The 24,737-nt window shown below is 45.2% G+C and overlaps 1 protein-coding gene across 4 annotated transcripts in view; it reads left to right on the top strand.

The window, feature by feature from the left end:
- Positions 1 to 24,737, top strand: part of LOC126548278 (nephrin-like) — a 727,088-nt gene that overhangs the window by 566,026 nt on the left and 136,325 nt on the right. For all 4 annotated transcript variants that reach the window (XM_055063648.2, XM_055063647.2, XM_055063646.2 and 1 more), the window contains exon 8: positions 17,142 to 17,248. In XM_055063648.2, the coding sequence (XP_054919623.2) occupies positions 17,142 to 17,248 (107 nt within the window). The remainder of the gene's footprint in view (positions 1 to 17,141; positions 17,249 to 24,737) is intronic.

The raw sequence follows: 24,737 nt of genomic DNA, 5'->3' as shown, positions 1-24,737 counted from the left end.
GCAGAGCCGTCCGGTTCTTTTGTGCACTGCCGCCTTATCAAATTGGAAGTGTTGCGGTTTTTGAAGGCCCGGCATGCAGTTTTTCTGTATCGTTTTGTTGGCAACAGTGTCCCGAATGCATAAATAAGTTCGCGCAGAAAATCTTCACCGCATATAATGAAGGTGAGAGTATAATAACCCTTTGCTTTGCTTCGCACGTAAGCCACAAAGGCCCCGCTTGATCAAAGCCTCCAGTCAGAGTAGTGCTCACCTGTTTCATGCGCGTGTATCTTGCACACGAGCCTGCTTCATATAAATTCCCTTCTACATGCAGGCACTCTTAATTGGTCCGTTTAAAGATAAGGGACCGCTCTCGTCAAGTTCTTCTCAAGGAAAGAGAAAAAAGTGCCTCTTTATTTCAGAATTGTTCCTAGTCTAAGTTTATGAGTGCACTGTGTGATGCGGCTGTGCGCACTTCCTTTGTTCGCCTGTCGGTCGGCTTTTCCTCGCAATAATTTCTGTATACTGCTGTGCCCATTGCGTAGATCCCTTACTCCGCGGCGCTAGCCTTAGTGTCGTAAATCATACGCTACTACTGCAAGCAGCTCATTCCGTTTCCCAAGTTCGCTTCTACTTGCCTTTTTGAGCACATAAATAAGAAATGGGAAGAAAAGGGAGGGAGGGCAAAAAGAAAACGGTGCATTCTTGTTTGATGGGCCTTGCAGCTTCGTGAAATATGCAAGAACGCATAAATCAGTGCTTTCATTCGTAGCTACGACGAAAAACTTCGGCCTGTACAACATGCTTCGCTTCCTCTAGAGAGCGCGAAGAGAAGTCTGCAAGCACGGTCGTTTATGAAGGTAGGATAAATGCTTCCGTCGTGTTTTCGAGCAAGTAGTACTACCGTGCCACTAAAGGAAGAAAGACAGGCTCTAGGTTAGGAAATGGGAGTGTAAAAGGCATCAGGAATACGCAGGGACAGTGCTAGTGGGTACGATTATTTTATATTTGTCACTGAAAGTCGGGCGACAAGATGTGCTTTATCGTTTCCTTGCTGCTGTTTTTTTCTTCTTTTCCACGGAATTTATGAGCATTTGCTTTAAAAAAGAAAGACATAGAAAAATACTCAAAATATGTTTTTATGCACTTATGGGTAAAACTCTCGATGAAATTAAAGTAGTCAATGCGTATTCGCTCATCTATACTTACGTGAGCCCGTTCGATTGGCGCCCAGGCATTTTTTTTTCACAGCATAATAAATCTACTACTCACTGGTAACTCACGCAAAAACCGAATCAATAGCGGAGACAACCTACCTGTTATTCATGACGTGCAGAATGTTACATTTCTTGCTGGGCTGTCGTGGCAACCGCATCTATAGCAAATCCTGACCGAATAATACCCTGATGTCGATGAGATTTTTCATGCAGTTAGAGATCCTGCTACTACGACCCTACTACGTGCATACGTCCGTACATACATACATACATACATACATACATACATACATACATACATACATACATACATACATACATACATACATACGTACATACGTGCATACGTACATACGTACATACATACATACATACATACATAAATACATACATACATGCATACATACATACATACATACATACATACATACATACATACATACAGGCGTGAGCAAAAGGCTCAGGACCACAGTAGGCACGAAAACATTTTTCTTCGTCGCAGCCTACGCATGCAGGCTGAAATCATGTCCAGGAATTTTGGACATTGCCCCTTTGAACTGTCAAACTTCTCCGCAGTGCACCAGCTAACTCAATGGGCAGTATCTTTCAGAAATGGCATCTCAGAAGTCCGCCAGAATTTTCACAACTTTCAAATAGCAACGTCGAGAAGGTACGCCGTTCTAATAACATGCGCATTTACGACAATTTGCCGTGACGCGTTTGCTTCGTTATAGCAGAATGTTGGTAAGGGTTAAAACACTGCTATAACTTGGCAGGAAAGCTACGAATTAGTGCCGTAAATACTGTTGCTATTAGAAGAGCATACTCTTGGAAGGTCCTGTTATTAGATGGGTCGGCATTTCGAAGTACCATTTTTTAAAAATGCTATCCATTAAGTTATGCTGCTGAATTGCGGTGAAGTTTGACAGATGGCCGCAGGGGCAATGTCCAGAATTACTGGATGTGCAAGTGCTACAGCATATCTGCGCCTCTTAGACCAATGCAATCAACTGAGAAAAATCCAGATTGCAGCACTGTGCTAGAATAAATTTTAATTTTTTCTCGGTGCCGTGGCCTTTGCACATTTGTTCGCGACTGTAAGTACATACACAACTGGACTGTTTTAATGCGTAGCATTTTATGGCGAGTAGGTCGAAAAGGACCACCTGAAGCCAGAAGACCCCTATCCCAATTCAAGGCAAGAATGTGCAGTTTAATCCCATTGTTAGGCCCATGTTGGTTGAAAGCTGTCATCCAGAGTACAGTGACAAACGACCCATTGACCGCGATGAAAATAGGCGCACCAGCGCAACACATTCTACAAGCATGTCCGCTTTCGCCGTTTCCCATACGTCACACCTAGAAATCAGGCGTTAAACCTAGGCAAGAAATGTCTAAGCCTATACCAAAATGGGGATACCAAGCAGTATGTGACGCCGTGGTAAACACCCCACCAGTCAGGATGGATGGTGACTAAAGGGGACCCAAAATGAGAAGATGTGCCACTCGTGCACTCATTGCTCATGCACGCACAGCCGTCCCGCCACCGCTGCCTGTGAAGGTATTAAGGCGTTGGTTATGCCGCGCCGGGCATCGCGCCAGCAAACAAAGCGGACCTTCCAGAGCGGGAACTGTCGAAGATATGCGTCGCATTATATTGCGGTTGGTGTGGTGCAGAATGTATATGTTAAGCAATGTAAATATGTGCATCTCTCCGATCCTACTTCTCACGCAGATATAAATAAATAACGCATACTACATCAGCATAACCCCTTACACACCAACATCATTACCAGGCATAACACATTCCGCACTACGCCGACCTCCATATAATGCTTCCGTTAAGGAAGGTTCGGCGTTTTTGTTAACGCCAATGATCGCCACCGGCTACACCTCAAAGGGCGCCGCACTAACTCTGGGCATTGTAAACGTACAATCACAGTGTGGATAACGATGTGATACGCCGACATGTGCAGTTAAAATAGATGAAAATTTAAAGAAACACTCGCGCGCTCTTCTCCTCAAGGAGAAGCCGAGTCAATGGGGCTTCTAGCGAGTGACGTCGAGCGCATTCGCACTCTCAAATCATATGCATCTGCCCTGCAGTGCACCAATTGAGACAACTCGGGGACTCCCGTGAAGACGCAGCAACGCTTGTGGAAATGCACAGCTCATCAAGGTAGAGATAAGAAAAAAATTTGGAATCTTGGTTGCGGCTGTAATAAAGAAAGAGATGGGCCCTCGGCTCCAGTATTGGAGACTGCAGGAAAGGAATGCAACTTGCGAACACTGGTAGAACGCAACTGGAGAGCCTTCTCGCGGAAGGGAATCGCGCCCCCTCACGCCATTACTTCATGACATTTCCTTGCTTCCATCTGAGTCACTACTAAACGTCGTTAAAATATTCTTAACGTAGAATGCTCCCTGAATGGCAGTTTTCAACTCCTTATATTACAAAACAAGAATTTGCGACATGGTAGTAAACTGAATGTATGTCTTCCGGCTAACCTCCGTTGCCTTTCGCACCTCAGTTCTCTCTCTCCGATGGCGCCTGGCGAAGGATCGTTTTACACATTGGCGAAAAAAAAATTTACCAATATAAGCAGTCATGGCAGCAAACAAGCATCAACACATATTATATTGGAAATCTGGAAAATACAAAAAAATGGAGAAAATGGGGAGAGAAATCAAGAGGCAGCTATATGTTAACCTTGATTGGGTTGCTGGCCTGTGCTGGGGGATAAAGATGAGGACATAAAAGAGAGATAGCGAGAAACGAAAGCAACGAGCGAGAAACTACACGTACGCTTGCCGGCGCACGTAGAGGTCGCGCCCGCGCGCCTTGCGTTTGCCGCGCCTCGCGAAGAATCGCGGTTCGAACCTACAATACGCACGCCAGTGCGCGCCCACTTGGCGCACAATTTGGGCCTTGCTAGACATCGTTTCGTACTTTTGTGAGGCAGCCGTAGCACCGATATTTGTTTGGAGAAAATATTTTTGCGTGCGCAGTGGACGCGTAAGATCTGTTCTACACCATCTGTGCATGCGGGAGGCGCGTGGGGGCAAGCTTTCGCGCGCCGGTACGCATACATGTAGTTTGGCCTTAAATAGAGACTAAAAAGAAGCGTTATGGGAAGCTGCATTAGTAAACTGCGCGTATGCAAGGTCAAAACCACCACTATTATTACTGCTTAATATTACTTTAATACCCATGGCTACGCCGCCGGCACATGTACCGAACTTATCCCGCTCAATCTACGCCGATTACATTACTTTATGGACAACCGTAAGTCATGCAGGGGAAATTCAGGAGACACTCCAGGCAGGAGCCAATATAGTGGCGGAACAAGCTGAAGCGGTAGGCCTATAGCTTCTTCTCCAACCAAATCTGAACTTTTAGTTCTAAATCCCCCTAATTGTTACACAGAGACGAGTTCCCTCCCGGAAATACAAATCCACCTCTACAACCACCTAGGCAACCACCTCATTCCAGAAATAGACCAAGTGCGCATTCTGGGATTCATAATCTAAAACAATGGTAAGAACACGTTCACCATAATGAAGCTCACCAGCACGGTACATGAACCCGTGCCTTTGATCAGACGCATCGCCAATCGGCACAGGGGCATGCGAGAACATGAGCTCCGCGCGGAGGTTCAGGCGTTCGTCATCAGTCGGGTGGTGTACTCCCTTCCCTACCTCTATGTCACGAAGACAGAGGAGGAAAAAGTTAACGCCTTACTCAGGCAAGCATACAAGACAGTACCCTACCTACCACGACATACGTCCAGTGCACGCTAACTCCTCATGGGAGTGCACAATATACTGGACCAACTGGTGGGAGCTCACAAAACGGCAGAGGTTGAACACCTCCCTTCCACGGGCACAAGCCGCTTAATCTCGCAACCATGGGGCTCAACCCCACGAAGTAAGTTCATCATACGTATGCCACCTCCAGAGAAGTGCAAAATCTTCTCACGATTCATCCGCTCCCTAAAAATGTACACCTGGTCCATCACCAAGCTCGGAGAGAAGCCCGAGCTAAAGCCCTACACACGCACCATCTGCACAACAATGACGCAGTATATGAGATGCCGCTCAATACACTCGGCACAGAGCCTTCAGTCTAAGCGTTGTCTCTAACATGCTAACTACAATAGCAGCAGGCATGACTCAAGCTCACTCCTCATTGGAGTAAGAAGAAGCTGCCATCGCCCTCGCTATCTCCGCCACAACTGCCGCACTAGCCTGTAAGGATTCGAAAGCAGCAAGTCGTAACTTCTCAAAGGGCAGCCTACATACGCTAGCCGTCCGAATTCTCAATTCTTTGAGGCCCCCCTCCTAGAGCAATTCAACTCCTCTGGGTACCGACGCACGCGGGAAACCCTGGGAACCAAGCGGCCCATCATTCTGCTCGAGCGCATGTCAACCGGGCAGGGCCAGTTACAGACACACACAGCGCGCGAGACCACCTGTTCACATATAATGTAATTACCCTACATTATTGGGAGCAGCGCTTCCAATATCCATCTCTCCATAAGAGCTCCCCAAATTTGAACAAGTGATCTGGAGGCAGCTCCAATCCCGCACATTCCTATCCCCATCACACTTGGCTCTAATACGCCCAGGCCTATAGTCGCCTGAATGCACCCTATGCGGTGCCCCCAGAGCAGACTTCCATCATATTTTCTACATTTGTTCTGAGCTCCAACCACCATCCCATTGGCAATTACCAGACCTAGAGATATGGGAAATCGCGGTGTCCAGCTCTGACCTGGCTGCGAAGAATCAGCTGGTGGGCTGGGCTTTGAGAGTCGCCGAGGGTCACAAGCTCACGGCCACCCTACGAGATCTAGAGCCGACCCATTCTTTGGTTGTATATGAAACTCAAGTATTTAATAAATGTTTACCATCACCATCGCCACTATTAATGTGAGCGCAGGCTTGGTAATGCAGAAAACACCGGAAAGCGAAAAATTTGGACGCGCATCCATCTTACAGTGATCGGCGTTGTTAAGGCCATTAGCAATCCTATGAAGGTGTGTAATTGGCAAAAGCAGGTTTTATATGTGATGATTATTATGAAAAGTGGCCCATAACGAGTGATACACACCCAGTGACCCAACTTGGTGTCAAATAGATTTATTGAAGAGTGACAAGTATACCCAGTGGCGCACTCAGCGAGCCAAGATGGCGTGGAAGGGGTAAAACGCTGACATACAGACCGGCGGGCAACAAACTGGGTGAAGTTCCAGAAAATGTTAACCGTATTATTAATTCAGATGGTGAAGCCGCGCTGAAAGTCCCCGCACCAACTCGTGGTAGATGTCAGGGATTTTCAGAGCGTCTACTCCAGCCTACTTATTTCACTGCAGTGCCTTTTTCAGGTGCTAAAGATTCAAGTTAACAAGCTTAGAGAACTTTGCGGCGCCGAATGAGCGAAATTCTACAAAGTACTTTGAAATATATGACGTCATACAACCAGCGCTGGTGTTTCGGCACGAAACTTGGATATGGATGCTTAGCCTTCATTTTATCCAATAAAATTCAATATTTTCCCGCAAGACGAACGAAGATATCGTTGTGACACGATAGGGCTCTGAACTGATTCAAGGTTGTACTTTCTAGGTCTGTTTAAGAAGCTCAGATGTACTATTATGTGAGGATCACGCTGGATCCAATATGTTCTGTGAGCTCTCCGTCGCCCAAGTGGCTTCAAATAGCATGAGGGGATCTTTCTTTCTTTTTTTTGGCAATCAGAGGAGGGGAGCAGTATTAGATATTTTCGATAGCCCTGGCGCTGCTGCGAACGTTTCACGAAACACTGTCCACCATGCCAGTGCGATAACAGTAGGCGTTTGTAAACGCGACGTTAAATCGCAAGCGACAGAGCAAGCTTTCCTTGCAAAGAGATACGCCACAGGATAGTCGAAGGCACAACAAAAGGTTGAAGACGTGCTTATGGTAGTTGAGAAGTTTGCTGGACTCCGCTGCTCAAGCAATGTAACCATGGAATATTAATTTATTGTTGCATTAACAATTATATGCACCCACCAGGCGAACTTCGTCTTCACCATGATGTCCTAAACAAATATAAATATATATGTTTAAATAAATTAACATAAATAATTTGTCCAATGGCTGGATTAGAGAGAACAAGCTGCAGCACAGGAGTCCGATACTCTGACCATTAGGCCACGGATGCTTTATTTTTCTTCATCTTGCCTGAACAGGTGGAATAGAGCGCACGCAAGGAATTGCCACTTGCAAGTGACGTTTCGTATAGCTGCCGGGACGCGCTGTTCCTTCTGCCCAGCAGGAGCAGCCTTGTGCGTCTCGCCATTATATTCGCTCCCGGAAACAGCTTGAACACCGTTCGAGGAGTCGTCGTTGTAGTGACCCATTCAACTCCTCGGTCATACCCACTATCCTATTCGGCCAAGAAATGGGTGGATAATGCCAAACAAACTTTCAGAACCGCTTTAGCTTAACTGCTCTGGAAACGTCAAATTACGTGTCAGAATGCAAGCAATAATAGTAGCAAGAAGTAATAATCCATTATTGAAAAACACAAAGAAAGAAAAGGATAGAAATTTACCAGCGGATTCCGTTGGACTTCATACGAAATTCCCTGACTGCGGAGCAAACATCCTTGCGGCCAAGCGCAACACTAAACCATGTTATCGTTGTCAGTGTCTCGCCATTCGGAAGTAACTACCAATGTTTGTTAATTAATTTAATTATTAAGCAACTAATTAAGTTAAATATAAGCTAGATATTGTAAATGAATGAATGAATTAATTAATTGCAGGTACTTCCAAGACCCGTAGACATTACCAGAAGCTAGGAATGTGGAGAAACATAATGCGGTGCGATAAAATTAAACAGAAGAAAATATTAGAGTGAGCAGCACAGGTACTATGTGCGGTAGTCTTCAAATGTTGAATTCCCACGCTATAGCTTTAGTGGACTCCATAGTACTTTTCCTACGCGTCCTCCTCAGGTGTTACCTCTGGAAGGTCCTGACCCCACGTGGGAACCGGTTCAGCATCACTGGATTCCTTAAGAGGAAGCTCTAGCTCGGGACCAACTCCGATGCCGCCTATTGAAATAGATGCAATTTTCCGGAAAAATTGCCAAAAGCTGGTAAGATCAAAAAAAAAGAATAACGAAGTTTACAAATTTGTAACTCTGCATCAAAAACAGATATCCAAGCTCTGTCAACTGCATTCGTTAGAACAGTGTTTGTCATACTGTGGGTCATGACAACCAAATGACTCATGAGCCATTTCCTTTGGGTTGCATTGGAGTTTTAACTATACACTTTAGCTTGCCGGAACAGAGATGAATTTTCAGTCTTGATGGCCATACTCTTCAACGCCGTTTCCTTTAAGAGTAACATCAGCATATTTCGCCACTGAAATGATGTTTAATATGCTGAATTGAATATTAGTTTGGGCCGCAAGATACACGGCAAATCGGCATGACAAACAGCGACCTAACCCTTCGGTCACCTAAAAAAAAAAAGATAAAACACGGCTTTCCAGGCGCCGCCAACTTGGTGTCACTGAAACTGTTTCAATTGGGGTTCAGCAGATATATGCTTGGGAATGAATGACGCCTCGGCTGCATGGACTTCTTCTTCAACCGCAATATTTCTACCTTCATTGTCAGCTAGCGAAATGCCGGCTATAGCGGCAAATCGATTCCTTTGAAATGAATTTGTTTGCTTCAATCAAAAAAGCAAAAACACATCCTTCTAAATAAAATGCATGTTTAAATCAATCCTTATGAAACATACATTAACAAACGTTACCCGCCGTGGTTGCTCAGTGGCTATGGTGTTGGGCTGCTGAGCACGAGGTCGCGGGATCGAATCCCGGCCACGGCGGCCGCATTTCGATGGGGGCGAAATGCGAAAACACTCGTGTGCTTAGATTTAGGTGCACGTTAAAGAACCCCAGGTGGTCAAAATTTCCGGAGTCCTCCACTACGGCGTGCCTCATAATCAGAAAGTGGTTTTGGCACGTAAAACCCCAAATATTATTATTATTAACAAACGTTTTTGGTAGCTCTCTCTGATATATATATATATATATATATATATATATATATATATATATATATATATATATATATATATATATATAAATTTAATGCATATCTATCATCGAAGAAAGGAAATTTTCAGAGGACTGAAAAAAGTAGGGGATGGGGTCTCTCATGGCAGGTTATGTACCGCCAGAAGTGGTCACGCACTGGAAAAGTTTGCGGAACACTACGTACAGTAGACAACTTTCACGTATGTTTTTGTAGCTTACGTGAACTTCTTAAAATGTTTACAAGGGTTTCGCTAACGTTCCACTCACAAAGTAGTGCAATATAGATGCCGTGGCCGCCGACAACGCATGTGCAGGCCATCTCCCCTCCGCTCCTCCTCCGTTTTCCACCTCATGGTTCCGATGCACCCCCTCCTGCGATTTCCTCCTCCTCTCTTCGCTATGGCCTTGCTTTCATCTATACCGCTGCGCTCGGCGTTTGCTTTCAGTGTTCGCGGCGCTCATTCGCTCGGTTACGCCGACGCCGTTGACGCTCACCGTAGTAACGGGCTATTAAAAGCTGCGTTTTAAAGCTTTCACAAATTTTGCGCACTTCCGCGTTGCCACTTGGCGCATGTGACTGTCGGCGTCTGCGAAGAAAAAGAGACACTCCCGAAGATAACATGTAGAGGGACAACGTGAAACTACGAAGTACGAGAAGCCTAATGAAAGGCAAGCGCATATACCGAGACCAAGCTAATGGAACACATATGATGACGGCCCCGTTGTGCACAGGGTCGAGGGCCGGGATTCCAGAAGGCGACTGGCCACTGTCGAACTCGAACGTCGGTATGAAGCCAATCCACCCTTTCTCTAAGTGACACGCTGCAGACACGGCTTTGCAGTAGAGGCGCTCGAAGAGAGACGGCAGACTCCGTAGTCGGAGCTATCCTTCCCGGTCGCTTGTCCTGTGGCTACGCTGCAGCCACATCAGTTACGCTATGGTTGCAGTAGTTGTAGCCTACAGGCGAGCAGCCAGAATTTCTTTTCGGGGGGGACTAATGTTCCATTATTCCCTGTTAAGTTTCCAATGCTTGGTGCATAATAATACTATTGGCTTGAGCAGGCCCTTGGTTAGCCTAAAGGCGTCTACCTTCCTGTACTTCTCTGAGGCGGGCGTTCGAAGGATATGCGCCTTTCTTCATAGGCGACGTGCCAGGCATAAAAGGGAACAGGGCGCCGTCCGGAAAAATTTCGGTGGGGGAAGCCCGGTCACCCCCCCCTCGCGGCTGCGTACTTACAATGACTAGTAGCTACAGCGGGGCGTGGCACTTGCGGAGACGACGGACGTTTGCGCGCATGCGCGAGTAAGAGCTGGTGCAAGAGAGGCAATGTGGGCACTTTTGCTCTTAGAATATACGACTCTGCCTAGGCACTACAGAAGAGTTTCTTAACGCGTGTTGTATGCGTTTGTCCCTAGGCGTGCCAGCAGAAGTCGCGGGGCATGGTTTAGCGTCGCAAGTTGGCGGCTGGACGTAACTATATTTATTCAATCGTGTTTTCTACTAATTGAAACAACGTGTCATTATTTCGCATCATTGGCGGCGCCTCCAGGACACCAAAGCGGCAACGGGGACATCAAAGCTGGAAGCAGGGCGGCCCGTGGGTTGGGGCCGCGGAGGCCGAAACGTGCCAGTGGGTGTTCGCATAAAAACTGGCTGTCCGCGATATTCCAGCATTGATCCCCCCGCCACCGCTTGGGTGCTCTGGAGATCCTGCGCCGCCTGCTTTAATATAACCTCAGGTGCTCTCCTGAGGGCTCCGTTTGCGGGTTACATGTGCCCTCCTGGAGCAGTGCTTGGAAAAATGCAGTCTATTGTCGCGACTAAAAAAGCGACCCGCGACTTATACAACACCAGTCAGAACCTTGCCCTTCCAGATACAGCGATCACCAAATAGGGCGTCCGTGTCCACTGCCTCACCGCGCGGGCAGCCAGAGGCGGAGCGTAGACAAACTGGACCGCACTAAGCAATGCCGGCATGCCTAGTCGACAAACGCATAAACACGCCTTAAGAAACCTCCTCTGTAGTGCCTAGGCAGACTCACATATTCAAGGAGAAACGGCCCCCAGATTTTCTCTCTCGCCCCGCTCTTACTCGCGCCTGCGCAGAAACGTCGAGTGCCGTGAGAAACGCCACGCCCCGCTGTATTTACTAGCAATTGTAAAAACATCCCCCTGCGACGCCACTTACATAGCCTAGTAGTCTGCATCGCGACAGTTTTCGTTTCGACGACCCTCCTGGAGATGGATATAACACAACCGACACCAGCAGTTAACCGTCTGATAATAATGGTTAGCGGGGTCAGTAAGGCCAATCCTGGTGAGTAATGTTTCGTTCTCGTATGTAGTACTATCCCGACATAACGGCGAGTAACTTGTATAATAACCTCCTAGGATGCTCCTAGGAGCCTACTCTCCTCAAACCACCATATCCTTACAAATCACACGCAGCTGCTCGGTGAGTAGCAGCGAACCACGTCCTCGTCGTAGCCGACTACTTTTGATCTCCTGGCAGGAAGGGAAAACGTGACTTCGAAGCTTTTTCGTAAGCAGTGGCTTCAGCATCGCGGTCAGAATCATCCTTACACTGTTCGAATTTGAACTTTCACGTTGAGAACTGTCGCTCTCAAGCAGCGCGAGCAAAAGAGCACGGCGCAATATAGTGGTTCCCATTAGATCCATCGATATTGTCCTAAACAGAGGCCTAGAGACATGCTGGAAAGAAATAGAAAATACCAAGGGAAATACTTTGACCAAGAGTTCGATCCACTCCGCCGATTTTGGCAAAGCAGTTTTGCTTGCTCCGCGGAGTGATTACGCCTGCGCCAGTGCTCTCAATCTGCCATTGGAACACTCATCTGGTACTCCCGATGTGCCATTTGAATAGTCTTGCTCCAAAAGGACTAGGAAACTTTGCTCCAGAAGTGCTCCGAATTTGCCATTGAAATTCACTATTAGCATTAGCGTCGCGTGTTGTGCCCTCAACATGTGCCTCCCAAAAATTCCACTGGCGTCATGACGTGCGTAAGCTATTTTGTGGCTCTCTCATCCACGCCAACGCACACTATAGCAGCGTTGCGTACAAGAACAGGGTCACGCCATTTGAAGCGAGAGCCGCTCACTTCAGACCACTGAAATAATTGTTCCTGCATTGCTTCGTTGCTTCATCCGCAGCCAATCCAAGCATTTGCACTAGATCCGCGTAACAATGCTTCCACAACAAAGTAATCACAACTAGATACTATATTCAAAAAATGGTCTTCCTGCTAATTTCCAAAGCTTTAACAATAGATGTCGGACCTCGCAAGCACTGAATTTACATTTCGTCTACTTACACCATGGTTACTTCAGTACTTTTCTTCTGGCGAGGAAACTTGCTTTCAAGTTTTGTGAAAGGAAAGAAAGTGCCGCCAGAGGCACTGGTGTATGTAGAAGGGCGTCAATCTGCCATGCTGCCACGCTGCCCGCGCGATTATACGTATTTTTCGCCAAAAACCTTTCCCATTTATTTCAGCATATTTACAGACTGAACATGCAAAGGTAAGATTATGTGAAATAATTTAGCGTGTGATACATTAGTGGCCAAATTGTACACCACAGCTTTATGCGATCGATCTGGCCCGTCAAGTCGCATTGCTCGCGCAAAAAGCTACGGTCAGCCCTTCCGCACGACAGCGGTTTGCCGTGCCCTTTTTCAGGACTGTCAGTTTAGATTAGCGTGTCAAGATAGGGGGAGGGGGGGGGGGGGGCACTTAGAGCTACTTTTGCACGAGCGGCACGTAAAGTGCACGCGCTTGTTCTAAGCTGTATGCATGGCTTACGTAGAGAAATTCTTGGTTTCATTCATAAGATTTCCTTTTGTACATGCATTAATTGACGATGTTTAATGTCCTCAAACAGGGCTATCAGAAACCACCCTAGCGATGGGCTCTGGAACTCGCATCATCGTGCTTATCAGGAGAACAGCGTAGCCGCTGAGCCACCACGACGGACAAAAAAAAACTTTGTAATAGTAAACCAGATGAAGGGGATGGGCAGCAGAAATAAATAAACTTAGCTGACTCATTCTCTTGAGCCAACAACTCAAGGGCGGTAAATAAAATGAGGAACTGTTTATGAGGAACGGGTAAAATGGCTGACGCCAAAAAGCACTTATCAGACGGTAACTGCGAAAAGCTACCGTGTCAATGGTTCATACCACGACACTGCTTACGCTGTTCTTCCGGCTTAGGCTTAGGCCGCCCCCTACCGCTCTGTAGTGTACGCGGTTTGTACGTGCTCGTCTCTCTTTCTCCCCCTTCCACTCTCTTTCTCTCTTTTTATCCACATTAACCCTTCTCCCTGTGCAGGGTAGTTAACCAGAACTGCCTCTGGTTAACCTCCCTGCCTTTCTATGCATCCTTTTTTTCTCTATCTCTCTCTTTCTGGCAGGCCTTTGATCCTTTCAGTGTCTGGGTTTTTTTCGAAAGGGACACACCGCCAATGTCGGGGCTTTCTCTCAGGTGTTATAAAACGAATTCAATGATCTATTTTCGGATATTCAGAAGGCGAAAATGCCTCGGATAATGACATATGCACTCTTAGTATGGCCCTCACTATACAGAGCGCAGAAAGTACGCGTACGTCATTGACATGGTGGGACAGAGACACGAAAACGTACCGGTACGTTAGTGACGCTGAAAGGACTTAAAATCCTCGGAATCGCGTCTGCTTTGAGCTTAGATCACTCACGCTGTAGTGACAAAACAATTCCGTCCACTGTGCACACGTCTGCACGAATAACGTATTCGGCATCAAAATGTTTCCCACACATGCGAGTGCGTTTCCTGTCGAACGCGGAGCCGCGAGCCTTTCGCCGCGAAGTGTGTCGCGTCCACTTGTCTCGCAGGTCCGCGTACTTGGGGACGCAAAGAAAGAATACTTTTCGGCGGTGCCCGTGCAACCGGACTGACACGCGAGCACACCACAAATATTAGCCATTGTCACTGTCACGAAGCATCACTATCGCCACATTTGGAGATATTTATAAAAACGTTGCGGCAAATTGCATAGAGTGCCGACCAGAGATAGGTAGAGGCAGAAGTAATATGGGAAAGGAAGGGAAGTTAGCCAGGCTGAAACTGGTTGGCTACCCTGCACTGGGGAAGTGCGAAAGGGGACGGAAGGTTGAGAAGCAGGAGAGAAGTTAACAGTACAGAGGGACACCCATGTAATGAAGCGCTCATCGCTCAGTTCATCACAAGCGATCATACGGGCCGGTGCATCTCAAGAATCACAGCAGCGCTTTTGTGGCTTTGCACCTTGCAGACGCAAGAGGCCACTGTTCCAACATCTTCTGTGAAATGCCTGTCATATAACTGCCCTAAACCTGTCTGAAGGACAAACCTCTCATCTTCATATGTTAGGCAGTCACACAGGAGGTGTTCAATGGTTTCTTCTAGGGCCACGTGTGCTGAAATTGGTACTGTCGGCCATTACAATTTGAAATGAGTAGGAGTTCATAAAAGAAACTCGTAGCCGTAAGCGGCATAGCGACGTTCGTACGCCACTAATGGTAGTCGACCCTTGCACAGTATAGTGGCTGTACGCGCAGAACGCATATAACATCAGTCCGGTGTCCGCTCCGATGCCTTTATATCTGCGCTAGCGCCGTGATGCGTCCACTGCGGTGGTTGTATGAAGCACTTCCATAGCGTTACGCGGGAGTTTCGTGGCCAGAAGACAAATATTGAAGTACCCTGCGTAGACTTTTTGTTTTGACGTCTAAATGGCTCTACAAGACTGCATTTTAACGCCTTTACATTTGAGACACCTTAAGGTATTCTCATATCTAAACTTTCCTAAGTTTCCACATCTTTGAAACGTCATGCTGAAACTATTGCAAGGTTTCTTCTTATTATACTTCATGCTTCGTTGCTTGCTGGAAAATTACCGGATGACTGGAGGGTAGCCAGAGTTGTACCCGTATTCAAGAAGGGCGACTGTTCATTGTTAGAAAAGTACCGGCCAATATCATTGACATCCTCATGTTGCAAACTCATTGAACATATTGTTACCAATCAGATTAACGAATTTCTAGGTAAACATTCAATACTGTCTAATTTTCAACATGGATTTAGAAAAGGCTATTCAACAGTTATACAGCTTGCCACCGTAATTCATTCACTCGCCTCATGCCTCGATAAAAATGGTCCAATTGATCCTGTATTTCTTGATTTTAGCAAAGCCTTTGATACAGTTCCACATGAAAAATTAATACTAAAACTTAGACATCTTGAGCTCCCTGAAATATTAATCGCATGGATGACAAACTACCTAACAAATCGCCGCCAGTTCGTTGAAATTAATAAGCAACAGTCTGGCTGTCTTCCGGTCACCTCGGGAGTTCCTCAAGGAAGTGTCCTAGGGCCAGTGCTCTTTTTACTTTATATAAATGATATTACTACTTCAATCCATCCCAGCGTGCAAATTGGGTTGTTTGCGGATGACTGTGTGCGTTTTAGAGAAATCACTTCAACCAATGATCAAACTGATTTAAATGCTTCTCTAGCTGGCATTATTCATTGGTGCAAAACGTGGGGAATGTGGCTTAACGCTGAAAAGACGGTCTTTCTTCGCTTCACTCGTCAGAAAGCTCCACTAAACTTTAGTTACACGTTAGGTTTGTTGCCTTTGCAGGAAGGAACAAAATATAAGTATTTGGGCGTCACAATTACTAACAACTTATCATGGAATTTACACATTGATAATATCTGTTCTACAGCCTTGCGTAAATTATATATTTTTGCGGCATAAACTTAGGAATTCCCCACCTGACGTAAAACCGCTTGCTTATTATTCATTAATTAGACCGAAACGTGAATATGCATGTGTTGTTTGACCCGTTTACTAAATATGTTAAATGTCTCGAAAGGGTACAGAAAAAATCCGTATGATTCATATATTCAAAACTCTCTCGCTATGATTCCCACTCACAAATAATGCGTGATAATGGCATCGAAGTGCTTGAGCAGCGAAGGCAACACTTAAGAATTCGATTTCATTCCATGCTTATTAATGGAGACTTATCAATTAATCCGGCATCGTATCTGTCCAGTACAACGTCTAGGCTTACTCGACACCATCATCCGAATTCACTAACACCTTATTTCGCACGGACGGATGTATTCAAGTATTCTTTTTTTCCACGAACTATAACAGACTGGAATAACTCGTTGTTGCCTGTTTCAATTAATTGACTCATTGTACTACTGTTGTGTCTTACCACCCTACTTGATTGAATAATGCATTGTAATATTGTTGTGTTTAACCACCCTGCTTGGACCTGTTCTAGGTCTGCAGTATGAAATAAATAAATAAAAATAAATAAATCTAAAGTTTTATATCTAAAGTTACGATAAGCGGGTAACTAGCAATTGCGCTTCTTAATGTTTATTCTTTGTCCGTGTTTTATTTGCGCCTACATCCACTTCTAAGGTTTGAAGACCTTGAAATAGGAATACAGAAAAACAGTAGTGTTGGCCACGATGCAAGCTCGGTGGCAAGTGCTGGCGATAGCAGCACCGTCTACGACTGTCACACAGCTCAAAGCACTAGACGACGATCTTTCTGCTTTCCGCTTCACGAGATCCACGCTCAGCGCTTCCATTCATCATCGCACGTCTGCCCTTAGAGACTTACGGTCGCATCTCGTGAAGCATTCTCTCGCAGTTGAATCTTTTGATTGCGTTTTTTCTTCGTTCAAGAGCTTCAGCAAAAACGTCAACTCCCAATCCAAGCTCGCTTACACCCCCTTCCCCATTTTTTTCATGATCTCTGTGTTCTTTGGAACACGTCTTCCGCAGGTTTCGACCCAAGTCTGAAGTGGACTACGGCACCCTCGAGTGCACGGCCCGGAACAGCGTCGGATCTGCAGTACGGCCGTGCATCTTCCATCTCCTGCGACCTCCAGGTGCGTAAACGAGGCCGTACTAAAATATAAAGCAATCTTGACTGTTGATGTACGTACTTCTCACTCACTTGCGCGAAAACTACTCTCTGCTTTCCTTTTTTTTCTCTTCAAAGGCGAGTGACGTGTAGCACGGCTAAGTAATAAATGGGTTGCGTTCTACAAATCTGCAGATGTTGTGCTCTTGTACTCTGTGCGTTGGTTTTCTCTAAGGGGTGCTGTCAATACAAAACAACAACAACAAAAAAGCAAACGCTTTTGTTGTCGCATTCGACCGTGTGGTTTTTTGTGTATTTGGTTCATCTGCACTACTCAGGCAGCGTTGGTGTCACCTACACATCAGAGGCGTTTTGCCGATATACTGTAGCTCAGTATATCTCATCCTTTTTCATCATATTCCGAATATGTACTTCTGAGAATTGCTTTCCAAAACGAGTGCGTGAGTGATGCAGTATAGATGAACAGTGAATTCAGAAAATCTGGCGGCTGAACCAACATCGGTGACACCACAGTGGGCAGTACAGTTTCACGATGGGTACGACTGTGTGCATAATATTATGTAGCATTTACTTCACTTATATTAACGTTTTGCTGGGAGGCCGGTGGAATTGATGTTTTTCTAAAGACATCATAGCTCTTGAGGCCGTGTGGCCTCAAGGGGTATCAGCTTTTTTAAGGCTTATGGTGTTCGGTCGTCAGTGGTCTGACGACCGAACACTATAGGTCTTAACATCGTGTTCTGCGCCGTCCTTTTTCAATCCTTTTTTTTTTCGTTGAGCAGCTTGGCTGTTAGCTGGCACACCCATATATATACTAGCTATAGAGTTCGTTTTCTCAATTATTCGGCAGACAATTCCATACTGCTTATATGTCAACCTGCTATTCATGTACATGGCACCTGCAGTGGTGAAATGGTAAAACTAATTTTTCTCATTTCCCAAACTGCCTTTCACTTTTTACTACTGGCTTCGTTTAAGTAATTTCAGCTCTTGTATTGTGCAATAAACCAGCTGCCAATCGTCAGCGAATCATAGCGCGTCAGCCAATCATAGTTCTTCAGGTATATGTTCTTTCTGGCATAGCACCGGGGCAGGCGCGTCGGGCAGGCACAGTAATTCTTGCACTGTTTCATGCAGCGTTGGAGCGGAAATTCGCAGGTGCATGTGGAACAATGTACTACTGATAAAAACTATGAATTCATTGTGCAAGTGGCACTCCCCGGTCATAAACTTGAAAGACACAAGTACTTTGTCCTCTCTGCTTTCTGCCTTTCACATGTTACTGCTAGCTTCGCTTAAATAGTTTCACCTCGGTGCTTATTTATATATAAACTGAAGCGCTGAAAAGTGTGGCGTCAGCTTATAAGAGCAGATAGAGGCGCTACTGCGCTCTTAAGAGGAAGCTTTAGCTCGGGTGCTCCTTTCTAAATACATGTAAAAGGAGAATTCGTTTTTCTCGGTAACCACTGCACCAAATTTGACGAGGTTTGTTGCTTTTAAAAGAAAAAATTAAAATCTAGGGACTGTTGGTTTCGAATTTTTGATTTAGGTCCTTCATTTTTATTAAAATTTGACAAATATCGCAAATTTTCAAAACAAGAAGCTATCAAGTTTACAACACTGTAACTCTAAAACTAAAAACTTGAATTGAAAACAATTCCTTGAATTGCATATAATAGTACATCTAAAGCGGACAAAATTGATATGCTATACATGAATCTAAAAAGAAATTAGTAATATGGAAATACAGCTTTTGCAGAACCTTTGTAAACAACGTAACAAATTCACGTAAGATATAAGATGACATATCAGATTTATCCGCTTTCAATGGTCTAAGGATGCCGTTTACAGAACCGCGATATCAGTTTTTGATGCAGAGTTATGAATTCGTGAACTTCATTCTTCTATGTTTTTAGAACTTCCAAATTTTTGAAAATTATTTTAACAAGATCCATGACCTAAATCGAAATTCCGCTTCCAACAGTCAGTAGAATTTAACTTTCTCTCTCAAATGCAACAAACTTCATTAAAATCGGTCCAAGGGTTATCTCATAAAAACGTTTTTGCGTTTTACATGTATTTGAATAGGCCGCGTCGGAGTTGGGCCCGAGCTAAAGCTTCCTCTTAAGGTACGCGGTGCAATTATTTCCCCATTATTACGTCGTCGGAGTGGTCGAGTGGTTACACTTCTGAGCGGAAATCCGTAAGTTCAAATTCAGGTTAGTTGAGTTGATGTTTCGAATTTTTGGTAGCCTCGGAAACACTTCGGGTTTACTTTGGAGGACGTCCTAAATACTAGAGTAGTGTTAGAATAATTGATATCGCCATAAAAGTAAAACGTGGTTCGAATTTCTGCTAAAGACACATTGGGAACAAGGGTACAAATTTTTAAAAAATCACCCTTATAAATGGATTTATTAGTTTGCTAAAACACCCTCTCTTATGGGCCTGCGGGAGCGACTCACAGATAGCTGAAAACACGGGTGCATTTATCCTTAGTGTGTATTTAGTATACTGATAAAACTGACTTTGCAAAGCCGCTTGCTCAAGGGTCAAGAATATAGTCTAATTTTCTTAGTAAGAGCCTTTAAATAGCACCTACGCATACGATGCGGGCACCTGTGTATAGCGCATATGACGCGTACCCTAGACCGTGCCATCCAAGATGTTCAGCTGTGAGATGCTGCGGTCGCTGCCTCCTCTCGAACGTCATGCGCCGGCAGCGCGTACGCTTTCAACGTACTGGGTTCTGCGTCATTTCCAGCAGGCCATGATGGCATCGTTTCTTTCAATTTCAGTATAAAAAAAAAACGTCTGTTCTGGTGAGATATTTGCGACTAATTCACTCGTATTTCTAACGCAAACTATTGCAGGAATGCAGTTAGCCTTTGAGCGGAAGGAAATGTGCGCCTTGGCTGAAATGAAACGTTCGCACTGGTATGCTGGCACAGAAACGTTCGGTACTGGATCCCGCGTGTGCCAGTGGATGTAACTTCGCGCGTGCCCGTGCCACGCGCCCTCCCAGGCACAGACATGAATCTGCTGCACCTGAAGTTGACCAACATAACGTTGCGATTTCGATACCGTTAGAGATATGCCTGGCTCTTAATCGAGGTAGTTCAATAGCGTTTTTGTCATCTGCTAATTATGCGTCCCGGTGAGTTATTATTAGCCTGAAGATCTGACACAAGTGAGTATCAGTGAAAAAGCCCTCAATTACATGGACGTATGAGTGTGCCATACTGGGATTCGAATTTATTCTTTGTACATAAATCTGAGACTCGGTCAGTCGGTGGTTCCGTGAATCTGAGTGAGTACGGGGGAGTACGGAGTTGGTGAGCCTGCGAGTCTGACTGAGGTTGCCTGAATCTGATTTTGTTGAGTGAGCCCGAGAGAGCTTGGCTAGGCTTGGTCTTGGTGACTCTTAGACCGAGTGAGCTCAGCTGAGAATGATTTTAATAAGGCTGTGTGAGATCCTATAGGATCTCACGCAGGCTTAACTTCTCACGGAATTAATTTTCGCTTATAAGCGAAAATTAGTTTTGTGAGCCTAAAATAATTATACGTATTTGCTGACCTGAGCAAATGCAGATATTTGCTGAACTAGGAGATTTACCGACCTAGATATAGGCATTTGTCGACTTATGCAGACACTTTCGCTGCTGACAAACGAAGACTATGCGTGCACTTTCGGTTTCGCGATCTGGCATAGAAAACGGTATTCAGCGCGCAAGAAAGCAAATCACAGGTAGAAATGGCGCGTCAATACCAGGCCCCTTGCCTGCCAAAACGCCACACCTTATGTGTTTCAGAAAAATATTTCGGCCTAATATTATTTTTTTTTTTATTGGGGAGGTTTTCGTGAACAAATGATCGCTGGTTTGTCATAACGTGATTCCGCCTCTTCATGTGGATTACTTGAAGGAATTTACATCTACTGCACAAAAAAAATATCTGTTCTCTTAGGTAATTACCAGTGTTGCAGAACTATTGCCGAGGTTAACTGTGAGATTGCGCGGACATTTGAAACGCTTGCTTTCTCTCGCAATTCAAGTGGAGTCCTGTATAGACGCGAAAAACTAATGGCTAATCGAATGTAACGCACGCTACAATTTGGTAAAGTAATAGTATAGGCCTATTCATTGAAAAGTACGATAATAAATAACAAGAAACGTAAAAGTAATGGAGGACGGTGACTCAACATTAAGGGAGTTTAAAAACAAGACAAAACGTCTACGAAGTTCAACCACATCGAAAGTATCAGTATATGAAAGCTCTCTCACGTTAAACAAACTAATTTCGTAGAGCACGCCGCTTCCTTTTCGCAATTTATGGATCTCATGGAGGGAGAATAAAATTTGCCTGTTAAATCAGTTACCTCTCGGCAGATTATTCAGCCTTTCCGGCTTGAGATAATCTACAGAGGTACATCATAGCAAATTAGTTCAATGCCGGAAGCGAAGTGCCTGCAAGCTGGGTAGCTTGCTATCTTATTCATTCAGCGCTGGATATTCTGTTCGGAAACCCGGTTAGAAAGCCACACAGAGGAATTATTGCTTCAGTTACCGAATATAATTGCTGCACAGTATCTCGGTTAGAAAGCCACACAGAGGAATTATTGCTTCAGTTACCGAATATAATTGCTGCACAGTATCTCGTACATGTGGCGATTATTTGACAACTCAGTGCAAGGTAATTGGAAGTACACATAGACTAGCCGGAGTCAATGAAAAGAAAGGGACAGAAGCAGAGACGTTTAATTTGATCCATAGAATGTAACAAGAAGTTACACGGAGTTTTAGAAAGGCCACAAGCAAGTAATCAGGAAACCAAACTTGTAGGAGAGCACAACGACAGTGCTTTTTGTTTTTCGAAGGCCGAGCTGGCTGCCTGAGGACGCAATTATACAAGAGCAAATGTTCGGGTTGTGGGATGAGTCTGTGGCAGGAAAAAATGCGCAAGTCACGACGCACATCGTAATTACATGTTGAGATATTCACCCAGCCACACGGAACGTCCACCTTCCAAAAGCGCTGGGATTCAAAGCTTATGGCAGCAGTAACGGGTCAGCAGTCCAGATAAGCAAGATACATTTAGGCTATCGGTGGAAAAAAAAAAAATCTGGGTAAAGATGAAGCCGTAGTCGCTAATAGATTAATAACAAGTTAGAGTTAGGCAAAATTCTAAGCTTCAATAGACGTTGTAAAACCTGACTGACTTATGCAGGATAGGTAACTTTTGTCATCACCCCGTATACAATGGAATGTCATCATCATCATCATCATCATCGTTATCACCGTCACCACCATCACCATCATCATCATCATCATCATCATTGTACTGGAGCGGGTGGCCGGCCAGACTGTTTTTCTTGGGAATAATCAGGCAGGTTAAATAGAAGAACTCAGCCCACAGCCCAGGCAAATACTATTTGTTCATGCGACAGAAGACACATGTTGAAGAAAGTTTTTTTCAAAACGACAGTATTTTAGATAACATGGTTGAGCGATACAGACAAAAAATATTCTGTACGATATGTACGCTGAACCAAAATTAAGATTTTTTCTCAACATTACCGCGATTTGTGGGAACACTAGCTTCAAGACATCTGACTGCTGGTGTTGCCTTCAGCAACCAATTCCGCTATCTAACTTCCTACCTTCCTACAATTATTATTACACGCCATAAAGAATGGCTGCTCCATGTAATAAAAGAAAGGCGTTCAACTGCTTAACTATGCGCTTACACGCCCCAATCGCCAGTGCCCTCAGACGTACCTCGTATAGACAACGCCGCCTCCATAATAGCGAGCAGGCGTTGAGCAAGTCAGAGGACAGCGATGATTCCGGGTTCTTCAGTCCGCTTATCGCAATCACGAACTGGCGTGCCTGTTGCCTCCAGCAGCGCAAGTTGTATCGATCGCTGGTGTGCATTTCGCGCCCGACGCCTGCGTTGCCGCTCTGTCACTTTTTCAGCAGCAGCGCACTCGCTGAACGGCGCTGTTTGTTCATGCGCAGCACGTGTGAAAGCACTGAAATAGCGACGCGTGTGTGCGTACTCGAGAGTTTTCTTTTTCTTTTTGTTGTTGTTTTGTATTCTTTTTCGTATTTCGCGAGCTATTTAGAAAAACTGCAGCCGTAATGCGAACCACGGAGGCGCAAAGGAATTGAGCGTATAAAGAATAGAGCGTCAAGCAAAAAAAAAAAAGAAAGAAAGAAACTTCCCTGGCGCTAGGGTCTGCGCGAGGGGCAAGCATGGCGGTTCCGCCAGCATGGGAGTGAAGGGTAGTATATAGATCTGCTTAGGCTTCACCCTTCTGTCTTCAAACGGCTTTGCGACTATGGCAGTTGATAACTTGGAAAAGCATTTTGCGACTTAAATACAACCATTCGCAATTATGATAAATGTACGATGCAGAAACTTCTTATCCTCATGCGTTTAGAAAAATATATCGCTGCTTGGGGATTTATAAAGAGAAAGCGTAATAAATAACTCCACAAGAACGTCTCAAGCCACATGACGAAGACCAGACAAATCCATGCGCTCCCCGCTATTGCTGTGGTAGCTGCACGATCGTAGCGCCACAGTTCCCTGTAGTAATATTTTAGGAAGCTCTGTAATCACAGGCACGGTGCCTCGAGCAACGCTGTGTGCAGCCCGGTGCTGAAGCAGAATGCGTCAAGTGAGCCCGACAGAAAATTGCTCGCCGTTCGCAATACGCAACCCAATTATCGTTACATGCGGCCGTAGCGGACATCTTTTTTTATTTATTGCCATTCTTCCACCTATTATAGTGAAGACCAGATACAGATAAAGTTGATTATGAGGCACACCCTAGTGAGAGACTCAAGGTCAATTTTGACCTCCTGAGGTTCTTTAACGTCTACCCAGTGCACAACACATGGGCGTTCTTGCATTTCGCCCCCATCGAAATGCGGTCGCCACGGCCGGGATTCGATCCCGCTCCTTCAAGCTTAGTAGCGCAACGTTATAGCTACTACGCCACCACGGCGGGTAAGTAGAAATTCTTGAGAGAAGATAAACCGGAAGGTTGACAAAAAAAAAAAAAAAAAAATCTATCAGCCTAGCTGGACTGACGGCGCAGAGTAGAGAGTATAGGCCGTGAGCATGCCGTGCCCGCCGTGAGCATACCACAGTACTGGAACGCAAGGCCGACGCAAGGCGAAAATGGCGACAAGACCCCTAGTTCCAGCCGATGCATCTCGCGGTCGTCAAGTTCTTACTGTTCATCTGTGTCTGCGCACCTCACGCCATGCGTGTTTACTTAGCAATTCTTACTGCCACTAAGACTACAAGCACTATATGCTCCGTGCAATATTCTAAAATGTTGCTGTGACATTCATTGTTTCGTCCTTATGGCGAAATTGTAGCTTTCTAAATAAATAAAAAGGTAAAATTGTCCAACTACCGCATTCGAATTGAGAACCTCCAGTACAGAACCCCGATACTGTATCCCTTACGCCACGGACGCT

This window comes from Dermacentor andersoni, chromosome 1, assembly GCF_023375885.2.
Source record: "Dermacentor andersoni chromosome 1, qqDerAnde1_hic_scaffold, whole genome shotgun sequence".
In the NCBI taxonomy this organism is placed as follows: Eukaryota; Metazoa; Arthropoda; class Arachnida; order Ixodida; family Ixodidae; genus Dermacentor; species Dermacentor andersoni.
Note: the sequence above shows the minus strand (reverse complement) of the source record. Positions and strands in the feature narration are given on the sequence as shown.